General features: G+C 36.7%; 1 protein-coding gene across 8 annotated transcripts in view; it reads left to right on the forward strand.

The window, feature by feature from the left end:
• Positions 1-20,790, forward strand: part of IQSEC1 (IQ motif and Sec7 domain ArfGEF 1) — a 379,636-nt gene extending 358,846 nt beyond the window's left edge. For 3 of the 8 annotated variants that reach the window (XM_067303829.1, XM_067303823.1, XM_067303824.1), the window contains exons 10-15: positions 2,755-2,854; positions 6,332-6,505; positions 7,163-7,339; positions 11,090-11,166; positions 14,681-14,725; positions 16,029-20,790. In XM_067303829.1, coding sequence (XP_067159930.1) covers positions 2,755-2,854; positions 6,332-6,505; positions 7,163-7,339; positions 11,090-11,166; positions 14,681-14,725; positions 16,029-16,643 — 1,188 coding nt within the window. In that variant the 3' untranslated portion in view covers positions 16,644-20,790. Of the gene's footprint in view, positions 1-2,754; positions 2,855-6,331; positions 6,506-7,162; positions 7,340-11,089; positions 11,167-14,675; positions 14,726-16,028 lie in introns of all 8 variants that reach the window. The other 5 variants (XM_067303830.1, XM_067303826.1, XM_067303827.1 and 2 more) reach the window with 3 other exon arrangements.
• Positions 20,791-21,223: the final 433 nt, after the last annotated feature.

Genomic DNA, 21,223 nt, shown 5'->3' on the forward strand with positions numbered 1-21,223 from the left:
AACATTGTTTTACTCTGCATTAAACTTCATTATATTACTAGACTTCTACTACTGTTCATGTACTTACATGGAAACAAGGCAACTTTTAGCCTGATATTCTTATTGGCATGTTTTTGTGTAAGAGCTAAAGACTTTTACATGGGAGAGCTTTACTGACATGTTTCCCTATTGCTTGCAAGTTTGGCGCTCTGACAGCTCTCTGGCTCTCTTTGGCTCTGCAGCAAATGTCTTTTTTTTTTTTTTTTTTTTTTTTTTAAACGTATATATTTGTGTTTAGCAGTCTATAGGGGTGGATAGTCTTCTAGTGAGATTTTCAGAAATACCCTTCTGCCTGAAATCAGTGGGAATCAACTGCACACAGGCATTTCCAAAAATAAACATGTGTTACCTGTTAATCTGTTCCTTAGGCATCAGAAATGCAGAATTTGGCAATTCATTTCTCTAAGATGCAGCCTGTTTCCTTCAAATCCTTCAAATGTCTATGGACATTAGGGCACCAAAAATTCAGTTATGAACCGTCTTTGCAAAAAGATTCAGATCTAAAAAATTTGACCAGATCTAAACATGAGATTTATTATCTGCAGTCTAAGTTAAGGATGACAGTTTGAAGAGAAAAGAACAGAAAAATATTACTCAGTGGAGAAGGGCAGTGCTTAGATTCCCTATCTCCCACTGCTCTGCTACAGCTCTGCAAAAGGAAGTTATGACTACAGCTTGAGAAGTGATATCAAGGAAAATCTGTTGTCCCATCGTTTTTCCAAAATCCAGAATAAAACATTGTGTTCTGAAGAAATTTCTCTGTATGTTGGATCAGGGTCTTTAATCTGAGGCAGTCGTGGTCCATCCTGGTTCCCCTTTCTGTGTATGTATAAATCACTTAGAGGAAGTGGGGAAAAAAATATATTCGTAGAAGAGCACTGAAAATAAAATGAACTTCAGAAAATAAAAGTTTGAGTTATTTTCATGTATTTTTGTAGTACAGTAAATCATACCTGGGAAATCTGAAAAATGCATTTTTGAATATGTGAGTTTGAGTAAATATCACTTATCTTGTATCAAAGGTCTTTGTTGTTTATGAGTCTTTATTAAAGATTTAGATGATCAGATTTCATTTATTGTTAAATGAACTCTAGTGTATGGTTTATTTTGCAGCATGTGTCAGTTTTCTGGTATGTGCACTTAACCATGAGACAAGATTTTTACAATTTTAAATATAGATAAATGGTGATTTAGGAAAATTCAGAATCTAAATTATGTTACAGTTGGCACATGATATGTTCTTTAAGCCTCAAATAATCTGGGAAGGATTAATATTTAAACTTTCTTAATTATGTAAGAGATTTTCTTTGATACTGAAGCCTTTTATTAATTGCTGCATCTGACTATAAGAAAATGCTTTGGTATAATAGAAAGAAAAAAGCTAAAATCTGCATATTGATTTGTATTCTGTAGATGTTTTATGAACCAGACGTGTTTATTCACTGGAATACAAATTAGATGTGTTGAAATACATTTTACATTTCACTTTACTTTCTAGTGTACATTTAACCTGACCCAGTCTTTTGAAAAACAGACATACAAGACTAGTGACAACTTGGAATTATTTGGTTGATCTCCTCTCGAAAATAGGAAAATTGGTTGCACTCTGTTTGGAATGCATTTGACTGTTACCTGGAAAACTAAGAAATTAAATATTTCATGTTTTATTATGAAAAAGGCACATGTCAGATATGCATTTTTTTGTATAATTTTTACATATGTTCAGACATTAAAGCCCGGAGGTAAATGAAGAAAACCTTTTACCCCTTTGGTTGTGAGTACAACCTCCCAGTTGTAAATGTGAACTTGAGCATAAACTGGTGAAACATTGTCTTCCTCAGGCTGCAAGCATTGTGCTGTTTTGTATTACTTATTCAGCTGCCAGTAGTTTTATCAAACTTTTGGAAGTAGTACAAACCCATTTTGTCAGTTCTGGTAAAGTGGAACCCCACAGCCAAAAGTTAAAATTAGCAAGAACTAGTAAAAATAGACTTCTGAGCAATAAAGATAGAATTGCACTCAGTGTTCAGAACCCAAGAATTGATGGTAAGAAGTAGTATGTTATTTATATTGCAGCAAAAAATCAAGTTTTCCACTGAACTCAGAGCTTTTATTGAGATAGGTGCTGTACAAAACAGAAAAAACAGAGCATCATTAGATGAGATAACATGCAAGACAGTAGTTGGAGGTGCACAGAGGCAAAGCAGACTTGGAAGAAGGTCACACAGCAGGTCAGAAGAGGGAAGTAAGCTTGTATTGAGAGGTCCTGTCCTGTCTATAGTCAGACTGTAAGAAAGTGTAAAAGAAGGTATGGCAGCAGTTAATTGTTTTTAAACATAATTTAAACATATTTACATTTTTGATAGCATGTACAGTGCACAAAAAGTGTGCAGTCTTTTTTTTCTTGAATTTCAGGAAGTAAGGTTCTGGAGATGGGGAACACACAGGTCTTTTGCATCTTTATAAAATATAGAACATTCTGGCTAAGAGATACCAACACTTCAGAACTGTGGGTTGGGTGTTTTTTTTTTCAGTAGTAGTAAATTAAATACACCAGTTGTAGTACAAAAGAGAAAAAAATAAGTTCATATTTTCTGGCAGATCAAAGCTTTCTTTAGCATAAAATGTTGTGTCATGTGCTAATTCTTATGAACAATAATTTTCCATTAACACATGTGGTAAAGGAGATATTTTATGTTGTATGATAATTTTCAGGTGACCAAGATCTTTCAAAAGAAGAAGAACTCGGTTACGTACAGTTTTCGACAGTCCTTTTCCCTCTATGGAATGCAAGTTCTTCTGTTTGAAAACCAGTGTAAGTCTGTCCTCTCTTTTTAGATGGTCATTTTATTTAGGAATAAAACAAAATTGAATTGTGTGAGTGAAAAAGGATGGACAGGACTTGATTCTAAATGGAGGAATAAAATTACTGTGAATTGAATTTGGCCTAAAGTTTAAAACAAGATGCTTTTAGCATAGGAACCAGCAGGACTGCTGTTAGATTTCTGGTTGTAGCTGGAGACCAAATCCAGCCCAATGTGTTGCGTGTGGATGCTTGTAAAGAGCAGAATGTAAAGAAACAACTGTGGCATATCCATTGCTGAGCCAATGGTACAGTTAGCTGGAACTGAATGTATGGTAATAAATAATGGCTATAAGAATGATTTGTGTAGTTCAAGTCACTACTTCTTTTATTTTCTTGATTTATAGCTTCCCCTTGTGCCTAGATAATGTATATTCATTATAATGTAAATACAAAGCAGAATTAGGCAGAGAATCTGTATTCAAGTTTTTATTTTCTGCCCCACACTGTTTCTTATGTTGATTGTAATCTGCATCAATCCTGTATGCATTTTCTCCTTAATGTTTGTCAAGCTTGGTTTTAGGAGACAACAATCCAACAAAAAAGCAAAAATTTTCTAATGCTCCTGCGGATTTTAAGTCCAGAGACAGTATCCATAAAATGTAGCAGAGCGTAGTTGTCTGGTACCTAGGGTGACAGTCTATTTGACATGACTTCATGGTTTATAACCCAAACCTTGACCTTGATGATAAATTGGATGCGGTTCAGTATGACATTCAATAGTTCCTGTGCTTTTCTGTTGTGGAAGGCACTTAGTTTTCGCTTGTCCTTGAGAATGTGTTCCAATAGCTCATCTCACTGAAAAGAAGTTGCTGTATTTTATGAGTCAAAGCATCTGGAGATTTCAAAAGGGAAGATCTTGTTGAGCTCATAGCAGCAGGGTAGCCTAGAGATTATTTATATGCATACACATTCACCCTCTCTCACATGCATGCATTATGTAATGCAAAATTCATTTCTAAAGAGCACCACTGAATATTTCTATCCTTGGTTCTACTATAAATAGAAGAATATACATTTCTTCTGATGTCAAATTATAAAAAAAAAAAAAAAAGGAAAGAAAAAAAGGACAGCACAGAAGCATGCTACGTAGAAACATTTTATTCAAGTAAATATAAAAATCTCTCTAGCGGGATTAGGAACAAAGGCCTGGATCGCTCCCAGTGAACTGTAGGCATTTACCTGAGACACCTCAGTAGACCTGCAGTGATTCAGGCTCCTGGGCAGGCTGTTCCTGGAGGGGAACCGGGGAGCTGAGTGTGCTGCTGCTATCAGTGCCTGCTAGGTGGGGTGAGGTGCTGATCAGCTGGGAAGGAAAACGGTTCTTCCCTCCGGTTTGTAAAATTCCTGCTATCAGCTCCCCCTGCCCTCAGCAAGCGTTGGGGTATTTTGGCCAGTGCAGCCACACCATCCAGTAAATCTGTGTGTAGCAGCTGTCAGGATCAGCTGGTTTCAAGTGAATGAAATGCAGTGTCACTAAAGCAGAAGCAACGAAAATAGTGATTTGGCTACTGGTGAGTTGACTGAAATGATTGGCATTGCACAGGTAATGATAGAAGTAAATTATGTTGAAGGGTGGGTTAGTTCCAAGAACGAAAATATTGTCATTTATCTCTAGTGCATAAATAGACCACAAGGAAAGTATATCCTACGTTTTCAGTGAAAATCACTGAAAACAGAAAGGAGAAGATTTTATACGGTGTATCTGAAACCTGTAAATACTTACACTGGTGTTCCCTGATGCTTAATTAGTAGGATGCAGAGCAATATCATTTGGTAATAAAATATTTTTGTTTGTTTAGCATGTGGAGTTTGGTTGTTCCTTATTCACGTCTCAAGGTAACCGTGAGACTTTGTGTGCAGTTACCAAGTTGCCTTATTGTTCAGTTTCAAAGGCAGCTTTTCTTCTGTTCCTCCAGTATTCAAGCACACCTCAAGCTGTTGGCCGCGTAGCCAGTTTCAGTGTTCGAAGCAGTATGTGGTGTATATGTGTAGGCTAAGCCCTTCCGTTAGCTCACCTGGCATCAGCTGCTACTTTATTTTTGTCCGTTGGCTATGTTCTGCATGGCAGCAGCTGCAGACATCTGGAGGCAGCTGTCCTAATTGACCAAAAGTAGCTGCCGTTGTCAAGTCCTCAGAAGCAGAGCAGCGACAATACACTGCCTCTGCACAAGATGTCAGTGTCAGGCCTTACGTCAGCCTTATGTTGTTGCTCCATCCTTCCCCTCCTCTATACTGCTTGAAGTTTGGGGTGGCTGGCTCCTTTTCTCACCTGAGGACAGTAAATGGACATGCTTTGCCTTTAGTTTTGACTCTCTGATTTCGAAATGAAGGTACCTTTTAAAAAGCAGCAGTATTTGCACTTGTTTCTTAGTATTTTTAGGCTGTATATTGTTGAAACCTAATAGCTTTGAGGGAAAAGACTGCCTTGTATTATCTGCTGGTGCTTGAGTGAACTTTTAGTATGTGGGAGCTCTTGAACTTCAGACTGAACACTTAAGTAAACACTTGAGAGCTTTAGTTGATAAATAAGGTCAGGCAGTTGAGTAAAAACAAACAAACAAAAAAAACCCTTCATGAATTAGTGCACATATTTTGAGTTTTTGTGATTCCTTGTTTCTACAGGTCTGCGATTCAAACAGAGACTGACTCTGTTTTCTGTAGCAGAACAAACCTTCGTTATAAGCTATCTTTCTGTCTATAAACCTTTTCGCTCAGTTGGGAGATATTTTTGACCAGCTGTTAAAATTTTTAGTCTCAGATGTGTAGCTAGAAAAGAGGCAAAGACAATTTGCAGAAAATTCTCCCTTTTATTTTAAAAATGTCCATAATATGTGCCACCAGGGAAAAAATATGTGCCACCCTTACTTCCTCAGTATGTAACTTCACAGATAATTTCTAAGTAAAAAAACAAAATGAAACAAGAATAGGATGACTAGAAAACAAAACTTGATAAGAAATAGTAAGATACATACTAGTGTGTTTTCTCTGTCTTCTTTCAAACATTAAGTTAAAATACAAGAAAGTTTCTAGTACTTGAGATATATTTGAGAAGTCTTTACTCAGCAAAACTTTGATGCATAATTGAATAAAGGAATCGGATCAGTTCCATTAAACAAAAATTATCAGTCTCCTTCAATTTTTCTCCTTTTTCAGAGATTTTTCTTTTATATTGTACATTAAGGGCATAAAGACTGACTGTCTTTCAATATTTATAACTTTACAGTTAAGCAGTTCCATTGTACATTAGGGCTTTTTCATTCTACTTCTGTGTCCTTTGACTTTTGTTTCTCTGATTTTGTCCCCATATGATAATATTTGTAAAAAGCCTTTGGGCTTTAAAAAAAAAGAAAAGAAAGGACATTGAAAGTAATTGAAATGATCAAGGCTTCAGTATTCACATCTTTTTATTGACTCTCTCTCTTCTAGATTATCCCAATGGTATACGGCTCACATCAGCTGTTCCAGGAGCAGATATCAAAGTACTAATAAATTTCAATGCACCAAATCCTCAGGACAGGAAGAAGTTTACAGATGATTTGAGGGAGTCAATTGCAGAGGTTCAAGAAATGGAAAAGCACAGAATAGAGTGTAAGTACAAAGGTACATATAATAGAGCATTCTCAAAGTAATGAAAATCGGAGCATCTTCAATCTGTGTATAATCCATTAGAACTCTTTAAAAGTTCAAAATAATGTGGGGTTTTTTCATGACTTTGATTTTAGAAAGAGGAAAAACCCAATGATCTGTCAAGCTCCAGCTGAGTTCATTAATGTTTATTTAGAGCAGTGTAGCTGCAGTAGAAGTTTAACCTGAACAAACAGCAAAGAGCAATGGACAGAGGAGGGATAGATTTGCAATTTGTAGTATAAATTACAGTAAAAATTTTAGGGATAGTTTACATGGCTCTGAAACTTTCAGTGATGGTCCTTCAAAAAGTTTCGCTGTATTTTTCTTCACTTCTGTGCTTATATTCTTGTATTTTGCCAATTAACCATAGTACAAATCCACATATTTTGCTGGAAATTACATGACTATTTGAACAGACAGTTTTTCTAACAGAGGAATAGCCTTTCATCCTGTGTGTTGTATTATGAACCCCTTAGGACAGGAACCAACTTCTTCTCTGGCATTTGGAAGTTCCAAGAACTCCTCCTTTTGAATTCATAGTAATATGTGATCATATAGAGAAATTATGATGTTGCTGTATGCGTCTCATTGTAGTCACTAACTATGAATTGCACAATTATTCCGTTTCAGCTGAGCTAGAGAAACAGAAGGGTGTGGTGCGTCCGAGCATGTCTCAGTGCTCTAGTCTGAAAAAGGAGTCTGGCAACGGGACGCTGAACAGGGCTTGCCTGGACGACAGCTATGCTACTGGGGAGGGGCTGAAAAGAAGTGCCCTGAGCAGCTCCCTTAGGGACCTCTCTGAAGCAGGTAAGCACTGCCTTTATTTCCTTGCTCTGACTAGCGCATGTAAAGATGTGTGGATGACGCATATAAAAGCACACCTCGCAGTGGGCTATGAGAATTGGTAATGCTGAAATTTGAAACATTTTTAATAGCTCCTCTTTGATAGCTTCTGTTTAATTTCTGTTTGTTTTTTGTCCTACTGAGCAACCACTATTTGAAAGCATTTAAACCATTTTAGATTGATATATATACTTTTAAAGGAGAGTGAAGACAGAGGAAAAATTGTGTTTTATAGAAAAAATGGTTGGTTGACTTGTGCTAGGAGTTGCCCATTTAGTTTTCCTTTCTTTTCTTCCTCCCCTTGCCTCTTCCCCTTGATACAGTAGGCTTAGAGGGGGGGGAAAAAAGAAAAAGAAAAAGAAAAAAACTGTGGTCTCTGTGTAATGACTGCTTTCTGTGTATTTTTGTGCTCAAGCGTACCTGTGTTACTACATTGATGAATGAAATTGAGTGAAGCCCTACTAAATTCTGTTTAGAGCGATGTAATTCAGTTACGCTGTGTCACTGATAACTCTTTCATTGTTTTGCAACTCAAGATATAGTTCCTAATTCTTGCAAAAGCAGCTGTTTGTGAAATATTACTGCCAATATAATAAAAGAAACCACAGTGGACAAGAATACTGATATTCCCCCCCAAAACACTGTTGTGTCTAAAACTTATTAACTGATTAATATAACTGCAGACTGGAAAGGAGCACTGGTGTGATTGTTTGCTTAAGAAAAATGGGGGAAGTTTGGTATGTTTTAATTTTATTGTTTGCCTCTGTTGTACACAACTGGCATACCCATGTACCACAGGCTACCACAGGCAACCCTGTGTTCCGGTGTTACATACACAATTCCTGTCATTACAGAAGTCATACCTGAACACCGTGCTCAGTATTCAGAAAGTACTCCTGGGGACAGTATCAATGAGATACTTATTTATTTTAGCTCACACTCTGTGTTACATGCTCTGCTTTTTTCCATTAATTGCAGTGATTTACAGTATAGTCATAATTTCAATTCTGCATATATCTTTGGTAGTAGACACTTCTTGTCTTTTCCTTTTTTTAATTGAAGAGGAGATTTTAGCTATGCTGCAATAAATAAAATCTTTATAAACTGAAATTATAGCCTGTGTTTTGTGGGTATATGTATGTGCATACAAATATATAGAGAGTGAGCTCCTTCATCAATTGTGTTTTGTTCTCTGTTTAGACTTTCATACTCCTTTGTCCATTTGCTTCAGTTGAAAGACCTAGGACATTGCTCCAAAATCATATTGAAGTTGGAAAGAGTTGCTTGACTGACTTCAATGGATTTTAGATCAAGCCACTAGTCTTCACCATTATTGTATCTCAGATTCCAGAATACTTTCATCATCCTTTTCTGTTGTCTTGTTTTCATTTCATTAGAATGAGAACTGCCATATTGTTGAATATGTGAGTTCGGTGGTATGTGTACCGTATGTGATTCACGATTAATTTTTTCATCCCATGTAAATTTTGCATCCCAGTCTTTCAAACATTGCTATGTATTTAAATTCATGTTACAGGTTTTATGCAATAAACAAGTATTTGTAATCATGAAAACATTTCATGTTTCAACAGGGCATGCCTAAAACTGGCATGCTCAATACTGAAAATAACCTTTTTCCATAATAAGTAGAAATCACAGACTAGAGGGTTTATCAATGAGTTTGTTAAACCCAACTAAACTTAATTTTAACTTAACAAGTTGAGAATTATGGAGAGTTTCTGTTTGGTCTTGTGCAGTGCAACTTGACTTGAGAAATGCCGTACCTGTAACTTGCTTTGTTATTTGTTGTAGCTATGGTAATAAGATTACAGATGCTTTTTCTGCCTTTTCTCCATGAATAGCTTGCATGTGAGGTTGACATTGTTTTAATATGGGAGAGATGAGCCGTAGGAAAACAAAGAAATCACTTTATTAGCGAGATACTGTGTCCCAGTGATTATACCATATTAAATTACTTCTGTAAAGGCGTACTGAGTAGATTGCCTCAATTCTTTGTTTTTTTGTGATATGAAACACAGGATTGAAAAGGAGGAGGATCAGGAGTAGTGAGGCAGTGTGTGTTTGTCTTTCTGTAGGAAATAAGCATATGAAAATGGATTTTAGAGTTCCCTTCTGTATTAAAAAAAAAAAACTAATTAAAATGAGCAAACTGCCTCATTGCATATGTATGCAGTAAGGCAGATAATTGCCCAGCGAACAATGCAAAAACAATTTGAAAAATTTTAAAAGATTAATTTAATGAAGGGGAAAGCCTATTGAGCAGTACTTTGGTTGCATGGCTGTATGACAAAACTTTTTAAGAAAACAGCCCGTTACTCTCTACCAGATGATTTAGTAGTAAATGGTGGCTGCAGAAAGTGACTTCCCTTCTGGAAACGAGTGAAAATTCATGAGCTTCTTAGATCTAACGAATATCGAGTTCCTGAACAGTTCTGACTCCTAAGCAATAAACAGTTTGGAAAGGCAGGATTTCTCTGTCAGAAAACAAACGTCAGGAATTGTTTACTGATAGTTATTTTTCTGTGCATTTGCTGTGATAGCTTAGGTCATAGTTGCAAGAAGGGTGTGAATGAGGGCCTTTTGGTTTTAAAGATAGTATTGTTCTTTGTGGATCGACATCTGTTTCCATGAAATAAAAAACAGAAGTGGGAACTGGCAACTGACTGTTCCAAGACGTGAATGAGTCAAAAACATTTAGTGCTTTATTCTTTCTCAAAAGAAAAAAAATCATCATAATTTTTATTATACATAGTTGAGCTGTAGTTGAGCTATAGGAAAAACTGAGCTTATTCATTCCAGAATTTGAAATTCTTAATTTACATAAAAATACAAGAAGAAAGACAAATTTTAATGCAGTTTAAAAAAAAAAAAAGCTATGAGTTCTGCCAGTTCTAGTAGAACTAGTGGATCATTTCACCACTTACTCCATTTCTGATTACGCTATTAGTTGGTTTACACAAAGAAGTGAAAGATGTGAACTACTACTGTAGTCACTGGTATGTGGGGAGAATGATTTGGTTGCTACAGCACAGAGTGGTTGATTAAGCTGGTTGAGTTTTTGATTCGGTATCTGTCATAGGTTTCTTGACTGATTTTACACCAGTCAATTATTATCTGAAATCCAATGGTTGTGAGTTCCTGCAGGCGCTAGTGCTTTAACAACGAGCTGACAGTGATGTGAGCACTTCTGGAAACTGAGCTTTATTCCCTCCATTCCCAGTCTGTAAAGTGGGGATAATATTTGCACACTGCATTGGATTAAAAGTTGTAATGTATTGGAATCTGCATAGAAGTGCAAGGTGGTATAAGGGTTATTGTCAAAATAAAAGTTCTTCTTGTCTCATAATCTCTTGAGCTATCTCAAATAATCATGTCTCAAATAATCATATCATATATAATCACAGAGCAGTGTTGACTATTAAAAAAAAAAAACCTAAAATAGTCCAAACATTAAAATAATTCTGTTATTTGTATATTGCATATAATCTAATTTCTTGGCTTTAAACTTTTAAAACATTCTTTCCTACCCTCGGGGAAAAAAAAGCATCTTTTTTCCCTTTTTTTTTTTTTTTTGAACTTTTTTTTTTTTTTTTTTTTTTAAGTTTTCTGTATCCCAGAATGTAATGGAAAAGACTGTGAAACTTTGCTACACTGTAACCCCCTTATGTAGACTCTGATTTCGTGCAATTACAGAACCCCTCCATCTGTTGAATCAGTCTCTGATGGGATGGTGCAGTCCCTCGGCTCCTCCCTCATCTGATGCAGGCAAGGTTCCGAGGTTCTTTGCTCCCTCCTCTCCCGTGGATTTGGCTGCATTATATAGGGCAGGGGACACTAGCATGCTTTCTCCCTCAGCAGAAGAGCTTTCTAAGGAAGCAGGGAGAGATTTTCCTGTCTCTTCCCTTGTCACTGTTGTTAGCTTTCCTTTCCTTCGATGGGATATCGACAGTAATGGCCATGACATAGTTTACTGATTTTTTTTTTTTAATAAAACAGATTTGTATGAATCAATTTTTTTGTGATACGTCCATGTCAATACCAAATCATTCTCCAGATATGTTGTATAAAGGTATCCCTGAATGTTTACAACTTCTCTGTCTTATGGAAGAAGGAGTTCAGCAAGGCGAGGTGTAATTATGCTGTCTCCTCGTTTCCTGGAATTTATCAGTACCTTGAGAATAATCTGCTTGAAGTTGCCAAGAGACTGTTTTCACAATTGGTGTATGCGCTCAAGACTATACCTGCCTCATCCAAAAAGCAAGATGAAAACATTAAAGGCCACAAACAATCTCTTCACCCTGGAAAGCAGTCTCTCTAAATTATGATTAGATCATGTTGTTGAGATAATTTTGAGCAAGTTAGGTTGGGTAGTACCCCTTACCTCTGTGGCTAGGTGATTGCAGATTCTGCTGCTGGGAATACCAGTTCCACAGCCTGGGGAGGCTAGTATAATGACTCAGAAGAGCTACTAAATTAGTTTGCTTCACCAAAAACAGCATTTAGAACTCTTCCAAACTGGTTTTGCCAAGAATTACAAAGCAAGTCATAAGAAGTATTTTAGATTTCAGTGTCTCTCATTGGCATAGAACAGAGATTTCCAAGAAATGCAGTATAGTAAGAAAATAAATATTTAACATTTCCTAAAATGATCTGCACATCTGAGATCCCTTTTTTCAAGGTAGAGTGGATTTTTATTTATGAAACCTTGAATTTTCTCCAGGAGTTTTCAAGTTTGCGAAAATATTAACTTGAAATATTCTTAATCCCATATAAGGCATGTACATATATGGGATGCATGATACTTGTGTAAGCTGGACATATTTCTCAGAAAGAATATCAATATCAAACATCAGTGGAATGGTTGAATGAATCAGAAAAGATTAAAATAACTGAAATTTAATTTTATAAAAAGAAATGAAGAACTACTCTAAATAGCCTTCAAAAAATATCAAGTTGAACAGAATATATTAAGCAGAACTGGTCTTCAAATTTGATAAATACCACCTTGCTTTATATTGCAGCAGTTAATAATTATGCTAGTAGAGAATTATGCTTACATAGGAAAATTTTAGTTGAGAGTCACCATTTTCCTGAAAGGCATTTGAACACTGCAGCTCTAGGGAAATGTTTCTGAGATGGGATGCCATCTCAGAGACCAGAGAACAGTCTTCTATAAACATACACTGGCAGGGGGAATGCTCTAGAGGATTTAGTAAATAGCTTTCAAATCACATTGTAGACCAATACAGAAACTGGTTCAATCTGTTTTTAAGAAACTAAATTAATCTCTGTTTACAGTAATAGTGCCTATCTGAGGGGAATTACAGGCCTTTTAAATTGGATTTTCCTTTTGTTCTTGGCTTTGCTAGTACTTCTTTGCCCTGAAGTTATTTGAAGCAAACGTCCATCTGTCTCTTTCTGTCCATATATACTGTGTTCATGGTTATTTTATTAAACTATTTTGACTTCTGCCATATGCAGAAGACATTCAGTTTTCCTATTTTCCTTTATTTTTAGCCATATTTAATGATTTATGGCAACTGTCGCTCTCATTCACAATATTGACTGCTAAGTTAGGAGATGGGTGTCTTTGTGTTTATGGATTGGCAAGCAAGAGTGATGTGTGTGTTAACCAGTACTAGTTCCATTAGGAGAGCAGAAAAAGATTAAAGCCTGACAAGAAAAAAATAAGGGATTATCAAAGCCAGTTATAGGATGCCACAGTTCTTGGTCAGACTAAAACTGCAGGGAGGGATGAGCCACAAAGCTTTTGTCAAAGAGCCTGTCTAGGGGAATTGCTCAATCTCCAACAAACTTGCAAGCCAACCAAAGAACCTTGGCCACAGACACATTTCCCTCAATTTAATGTCAGGGCTTGTACTGAGGAATGAGAATGAGAGAGAGGGAAGTATGTCACGTCAGTCCAGAGACCATACAGTAGCTCTTAAGTGAAACTCGTGTTGCAGAGCAGTGTCCAGTGACCCACCAGGTTATGGTGATGCTTACAGATCTGATAGGTGCTGATTCCCAGGAATCACTGTCGGGTCCCACTTAAAAACGAATCCCAAAGTTCTTCTCTTTGGCTCTCTGAGTTATGCAACAGATGTCTTGTGACTTTTGGTCTTGTAAAGATGAGGGCATGTGGCTTACAGGGTCAGTGATGCTGAAATCCTTGCGTTCATCTCCAACAGTGGCTGCTGGAGTAGAGACTGAAGGCAGCAGTGTACCAGTGTAGGGTGGAGATTGGCTCTGAATTTGGCCTTGCAGGAGAGCAGTGGCATTGAGAGAGAAGCTGTGGTTCTGAAAACGCACAGTTTTTAGAGAAGCTTTGATAACCTGGCCAGTGTTCAAAGGTTAGCTTTGTTTATACATCTCTCCAGTGAAGTATTTTTTACCCTTTCCAAAGCAATGCTCAACAAGCTATCTTCTCAAAAATATCTACTGGCACTTCAGCCACATGCTATTCTCTCTCCTGTGAGCCACTGAGGTATTTTGGCTCTTAGGCAACCAGTCTGGTGTTTCATGTATAGTTTTAGTCAAATGTCTTTGGCAATTTGAGAATGTTGTAACAAGCAGCACATCCATCGTACTTAAAGATAAAGCACTGCACAGCTAAACAAACAAAATCTAGCCATAATATCAAGAGTGATTCCAGTTTTACTGATCAAAAATTAAGTTTAGTTTTTTTAAACATCATGAAATAAGATTATATGAAATCCACTGAGGTTCAAAATTGGAAGTGAAATGATGAAACTGATGCCCTTTACCATTCCCCCCGCATTGAAGTTCAGAATAGGCCAATATTAAATTATATCTTTAAAGTAATACCATCCCACAAGTACATATTAATACTATCAGTGTTTAAAGAAAAAAATTTCGTAGAGAATTAGCTTCCAGGAAATCAAGCAGTTTAAAATCCTAGCTGGTCAACATCATTACCACACTACTAAATATAGGTGCTAAAATATACATATATTAAGAGTTGTACAAATAAAAGAATCACGCTCCAGCAATGATAGCTGATTCACAACAAATATTTCTTAAAAGTTACAGTCAGGTACAGAAACTCAATATAACTGATGGCCTTAAAATTTAATTTTTGGCCTTAAAATCTAAGTTTCTGCCTTAGTAGCTATTGTACCAGTCCAATGCAATGTGAACTCCCCTGCAGCCCCTCTAGTTGCATTTAGAGACTCCTCTAGTGATTCAGGGAAAGCAGCTGTTTTTCACCCGGGTCTTGTCTCAGTCTCTAATCTATGGTGTTGCATGTCCTGGGCAGGCAAGCGTGGGCGACGCAGCAGTGCAGGATCGCTAGACAGCAATATGGAAGTAAGTAGGAAGTTACTGATGTCTAGCTGGATGTGATGATGTGCATTTCAAACCTTTATTTTATATACATATTTTTTTGCTCTTTTTTCTTCTAACATATAACCTGCCTGCCTCAAATAAAATGCATGCCTAGGCTACTCACTTTGTATTCTTCCAGCTTAAAAAGCACTGACAGCTTGTTTTAGACCAATGCCATTTTTGGTTTGAGCTAACCTTGTTCCCTTTGTTCCTGCAAGCATGGTTAAATGATTATGACGTGTCCTTTTGCCGCCATTTCAGTCTGGTCCCAGCTTAAAAGCCCACTTGCTCTTTGTTACGGAAGTACACTGTTCTTGCTGTTTGATATTTAGCTAAAACTATTGACTTTCATGCTCAACCATTTACATTGCTTATTTTCTAGTTAAATTGCTAAATGTATGCAGTCATGACACCATGGAATTGCACAGATAGGGCATGGGAGGAAAAAATGAATAAGATAGGTGAATTCAATGTGGATTTCATGAGATTTCATTCATCTTCAAACCATTTATATATATTGTTCATGTCTTTGAATTCAGCTTGCAGACTTTTTTTTTTGTGTTTGCTTTAGGTAGATTGCAGTTTAAATCTAGCACACTTTGCATAAGTACTGTTGTGTCCCGTAACTGTCTTTACAAAACATAACCCCCAAACTTCCAGAAACTAAATAGACCATTCCAGGCTAAATAATAGAATACGTTGGACCATAGCTCAGAGCAACACAATCACATAGAAATCTTAGTGGCAAGAGTGGTATGGTTCCATTTAACATACAATGTAGAGTAAGGCTTGAGAAGCAGCACTGTGGTATATAGTAGTAACAAACTACTATAATCAAATTTAAAAAACTGATTTTGAAATCTGAATTGTAACTGTAATATTTGCTGCTGTGTGTTTAACTACTTAGGTTGAATTTAATATTTTATTTTTTTGTTTAAAAAAGTAACTATGTTCTTTTAAAGTATTTTAAAATGTACTTTTTCTTTAAAAACACACTTCTACGTATTATGTCATGTTACTCTTCCGTGACATTTTTCTTACTTAAAGTAACAGCTTTCATTATTAAAGTATTGAAAGAAAAACTATTAATGCTTATAAACATCCCAAGAAGGGTATGAATGCCTCATTGGCAATTTAGGAAAGCTGGAAATATAAATTCTCCTAGAACTCTAACGTAGTCCACCCATGCGAGCACTTAAGGAGGAGTTTGTGGGTCAGTATGAACTTCTTCTTTTAAACATTTTAAGATTTTTTTTAATTTTTATTTCTATTAATTTCTTTTTAGGGGTCCATCATTAGCAGTCCTCACATGCGCCGAAGAGCTACATCAACCCGAGAGTGTCCATCTCGCCCTCACCAGACTATGCCTAACTCTTCCTCACTCCTAGGTTCCTTATTTGGTAGTAAAAGGGGAAAGCCACCTTCCCAAGGCCATCCACCTTCCCAAGGCCATCCGCCATCTGGCTCATCACAGCAGCCTCCGCTCCCTCCAGTACTCCCACATCAGCAGCACTCTCAGCATCCTTCGGCCCTGCACCACGCGGGGCCGGCTGAGGGGCAGGCGCAGGCGCAGGTGCACTCGCACCATTCGCAGTACTGCCACATGCAGCAGAACCCGCCGCCCTACCACCACCACCACCACTACCACCCTCCCCAGCACGTCCAGCACCCGCACCAGTATCACCAACACGTGCCGCATTCCCAGCACGTGGCACACTCCCCGCATACTCCGTACATGCAGCACCCCCATGCGCAACATACCCACTCTCCGCACCCGCCGCTGCCCCCGCCACACTCGTCTCATCCCCAACACGCTCAGCATCACCATGGACCGCCACCGCCTCCCTCCACTACAGCCAGCACTAAGCCCAAGCACAGTGGCATCAGCACAATAGTCTAGAACATATTGACCCTCCCAATAACTATAGTTTTTAAATACAGTTACAAAGGCACTTACAGGAAGCAACAAATAATATTGTTGGTTTTTACCTAGACAGTTTAACTGAGTTGTGTGAGTTTAAAGGCTTGCTGATAAATAAAATAATTCAAGTTAGGGCAATCAATACTGGTTTTACTTACCTACTTGTTAGACACTTGCCATCTGGTTAGTTATTCTTTCCACACTGCCTTGAAAACATGCTGCTTGCTGAATATGAGTAAAGCTACCTTTTACACCAAATCCCATGACAATTTTACATGCATAATAAAAACTTAGTCTATGAAAAAAGGAAAAAAGTGATACAGAACCAAGTGTTGCATTCTTGCTCTTTTATTGTCAATGGGCAAAAAATAAGTAGACCTGATATGGTTGATGAAAGTACGTAAGTAAACTTTATATAATATAAATATATACATATAAATATATATATACTGTATAGTTAACGTTTGTGCTTGGAAAGAAATTTTTCAGTCCACAAAACTAGCAATATAGACCTTACAAGGAATTCCACTTACTTGATAGGACAGTATAATAGATGAATAGCGTATGAAAGAGTAGACCAAAAATATTAAATGTTAAAAACAAATTTCAGACATTTCAGTATTTTCATTCAAAGTCCTCTGGACTCGCTGAGATTTCTAAGCGATCATTACTAAATGTGCCAAGTAACATAGCATTTAAATGTTGTAGTCAAATACTGCTTTGTATAAATTCTTATTTTATTAACATGATAATATCATACGTAATCAGTATTATAACTGCTCTGCTATTTCAGGTAAGCAAACTTGTTAAGATGCAGTAGTTATACGGTAGCAATGTAGGATGACCGTTTACCCAGGGTCATCTTCAAGCATTGGTCACACCAATTCTTAGACACTTTAAAGGCTGTGATAACTGTGAATTTACATGATCCACATTTCTTTTGTATGCATATGATTTAATGAACACACATGAAAAGTTACAACAGGTGCATGTATACACTGCAAAAACATTCATCTCAAACATGAAATTGCAAACTTCCATTCTTCTCAGCTACTTTGTTTCCTGTTTGCCATAATTTCTCATTTTTACCCCCAATTAAGCTGAATTCCAGTCTGAGAGTGTTTCCAGATGGAAGTGCTCTAAAACTTGAAGGTTTGTTTTAGAATTTAGTATAGGGTTTTTATATATATATATATATAAATATATTAAAAAAAATCTGTAATTCCATGTAGCCATGCGCTAGCAACAAAGTGGCTTCACCATTTTTACTCATCACATTTGTTAGTTTACAAGTACCCAGCACTCAGCAGGCTGAGTTTATGCTCAAACTCTCACTTTCATAGCCCAGATAGTTGCAAGACATCACATAAAAACAGGCTGTGCTGTTGTTGCTTATGTGTTGTAATCAAACCATTTGCAAATTTATATAAAATTTTTATCCCTAAATCCTGTACAAAGTTATACATGGCGCCTACTTTGTAGTTTCAGCATTTTGAGCCACTGCAAGGACTTTACACCTAAACAATAGAAACAAAGGAATCACAACTGCAAAACTGTACCAGCCTAAAAGCAAACCTTGAAGAGGATGAGCAAAAAGTTCCAGTGTGAGATGGGTAAAAGTAATAATAACAACTAATTAATTGTCTGTTTAACAACAATAATAAACCCGTCAGGAATAATGAGGAAAAGAGAACAAGAGGGTGACTTTTCATATGAGGTTGCTCTTGGTATCTCTGTTTTGGGGGGCGGGGAGGGGATTTTTTTTGGTGATTTTTTTCCCTTTCATACCATTGATATCACAATACCAGCAAACTGCAAACTGAGCACTTTGTTAACCTCCACAAAGAGCAAATACAGCAATCTAGAGTTTAGCCTTTTGTTTAAAACTTGTCCATGTTTGTTCCTCACGTGTGCAATATATTTTCCCCTTCTGTTTCTTCTCCTATAATTTATCTTCATGCAAAGAAAAGAAAACAAGTAATTACATTATTATTTTTTAAGTATCTCACTTGCTATTCTAAATTCTACAGCTTAACCATAAGAGGGCTCATACAGGCCCCCTGAGGCTCTGTTCTTGCAGTTTAAAAAAATATATACTGTTCTTATAAGGGAAAGTAGAACTGTCTGCATGTCATCTAATGTTATTATTGTGAGGCTACACTCTACATATTGTATATTTGCAAAATATATCAGTGTTACTGTTGATATTAGTTGAAGTAAAGTGATAACATTTAAATATGTAGACTTTTCTTCATACCTCTGTACCAATGGTAGAGTCTAACTGTAATTTATAGGTTGTTCCAGAAAAGATAAAGATACTATTCAGGTACAAACATCTTTCAGAAAGTGCATCTTTTAATTAAAACAGAGGTAAAAATGCTCCTCTTCACTGAGTGACATAGCCTGTACTTTTTTCAGATGCAGACTTCTTAATGTCAGTAAAATTGCCTGTGTACTGAATAAATACAGAATATGCAGTAGCAGTGGAAAGGAAGATCTGACCCGAGCCGTGTTACTTAGTTAACAATAAAGACCTTAAATATCCCAGATCTGTATTTGTTTTATGTTTTAAAAACCCTTTCATTCATTTAAATTAGAGTTACATATAAATATTCCAAATTTACACTGTAAGCCACATTTTAATGCGTGACTGCTGATTTTCCGTGTGCAGTCAAATATTCAGAAGTTGTCACAAAAGTGCACGCCAAAAAAAAAAACATTTAGGCATGATTTCATGTACACATGGAGAAAGAGTTTGTGCCTACTCTGTGGGTATATTAAGTTGCACGTGTAAAATCACTGACCAGAACAACTAAACAACCTGTTCATATAAGAGTCCAGTATTTGTAAAATTTCTTATTTCAAGTTAGTGAGGAGAGACACAGCGGGCTTGGTTCCACATCCCTGCCCCCTCACACCCCCTCATATATTTGTATGTACTTCTAACAAACGAATGTGTCTTGGTGTCAGCATAAGTCTTAAGAACTTTGCTGCTCATTTAGGGATGTGTAGTGTAGCCTGTCTCAATCCACCCTTAAGTAACAATTGCTTAGAGCAGCGTGGATCATGCCTAGAACAGGAAAATGACAGTACTTCAATATTGTGTGGGGTTAAGAAAATGATTTTTTTTGGCCTGCAGGCAGTAGAATTGGGAGGGTTTTTTCTCAAATTCCATTGTCAATTAAGAACTGGTACAGAACAGTATAGAGTGACTATGTTTCTCTTTTCCCATAAGTAATGTGGCAGAGTAGTAATGCTGATTTGAAAAAATGAAAGGGAAACCTAAAGAATGAAGGTGGAACAAAAAAAAAAAAATCTTTTCTGGGACAACGGTCAAATATATATTTGGGGTTTTTAATTTTTTTAAGTTAAGAATGAAATGTACAACAATGTAAAAACAAAAACAAGAAACAAAGTTCATCCTACTATAATGTACGTCTTGTATTGCTAAAAAAGTCTAACATACAGTGTAGAATGATTTCCCATCATGTACTGCATGCAGCAGAAGCCTCTTGTTTCTTGATAAAATGAGCTGAAAGAAAGTCAGCAGATATTTAAACAATGAATCTCTAGATGTTGACTTGCTGTTCCATATGAAGCTGTGTGTTTTCTGCAGTTAAGCATGCATTTTGCCGTTCCGTTGTAAAATATCATCGCACTTCTTGCCTGCAAAATGGATTATTGTGTATATATTTAAAAGAAAAATGGAACCAATAACAAGATTAAATTTGGGAAAGAGAAAAGGGGGTGGTGAAAATGGGACCAAGTAGGGGAAATAGATAGTTCTCTAAATTGTACATAGTGTGTAAATTAGTATTACTATAAGTCTGCAGTCACTTTGAGGTTGCCTACAATACCTATCTCCTGTTAGGAACTTAAATCAGCTTTGAGTTGTATTAAACAGTTAGAATTAGGTCTTGAATGCAGACTGTTAAAGACTTCAAGAAACATTATGCTTACAAGAAGCTTCTGTTCTGGGGAGGCTTGAGACCCCTTTTGTAACTATGGGGAAGAAAGGAGTGCTTTCATTTTAATATGCATTCTGTTTGTAAGTAGTAACAGACCCTATTGATGTAAAACTATAACTGTGATCATGTGGAGAAATCAAATAAATCATTTAAAACTCTTTGTTTCTCATTTTGTGTAATCAAAGAACTTCAATGCTCCAGACTCGAAATGAAGAAAATTCCCTCCTATGATATCCTGGCCCCGCTGAGTCAATGGGATTTCTGCTGCTGACTTCAAAGGGGTCAACATCACAGTCTTAAATTAAAATAATTTGGGGGAAACAACGATCAGTACTGTGGAGATTGCGGTCACTTCTCAATAGGCTTTGGTTTGTTTGGTGGTACTATGGATGTATTTAGTTCCTAAGTAAGGTAAACGGCAATACCACACCTAGATCTGCAAAGAATAAGAGGCAGCATGGAAGAGGCTTTTTTGTGTAGCATTACCAAAACAGTCTAACTTTGAGAAATAGTAAGTGGATTTTGAAACTTTTTCTTAAACATGAACTCTAGCACGTTAAACTGATCCCGTTAACCTTTTGGTTATGACAT

Source organism: Apteryx mantelli, chromosome 12, assembly GCF_036417845.1.
Source record: "Apteryx mantelli isolate bAptMan1 chromosome 12, bAptMan1.hap1, whole genome shotgun sequence".
Taxonomy (NCBI): Eukaryota; Metazoa; Chordata; class Aves; order Apterygiformes; family Apterygidae; genus Apteryx; species Apteryx mantelli.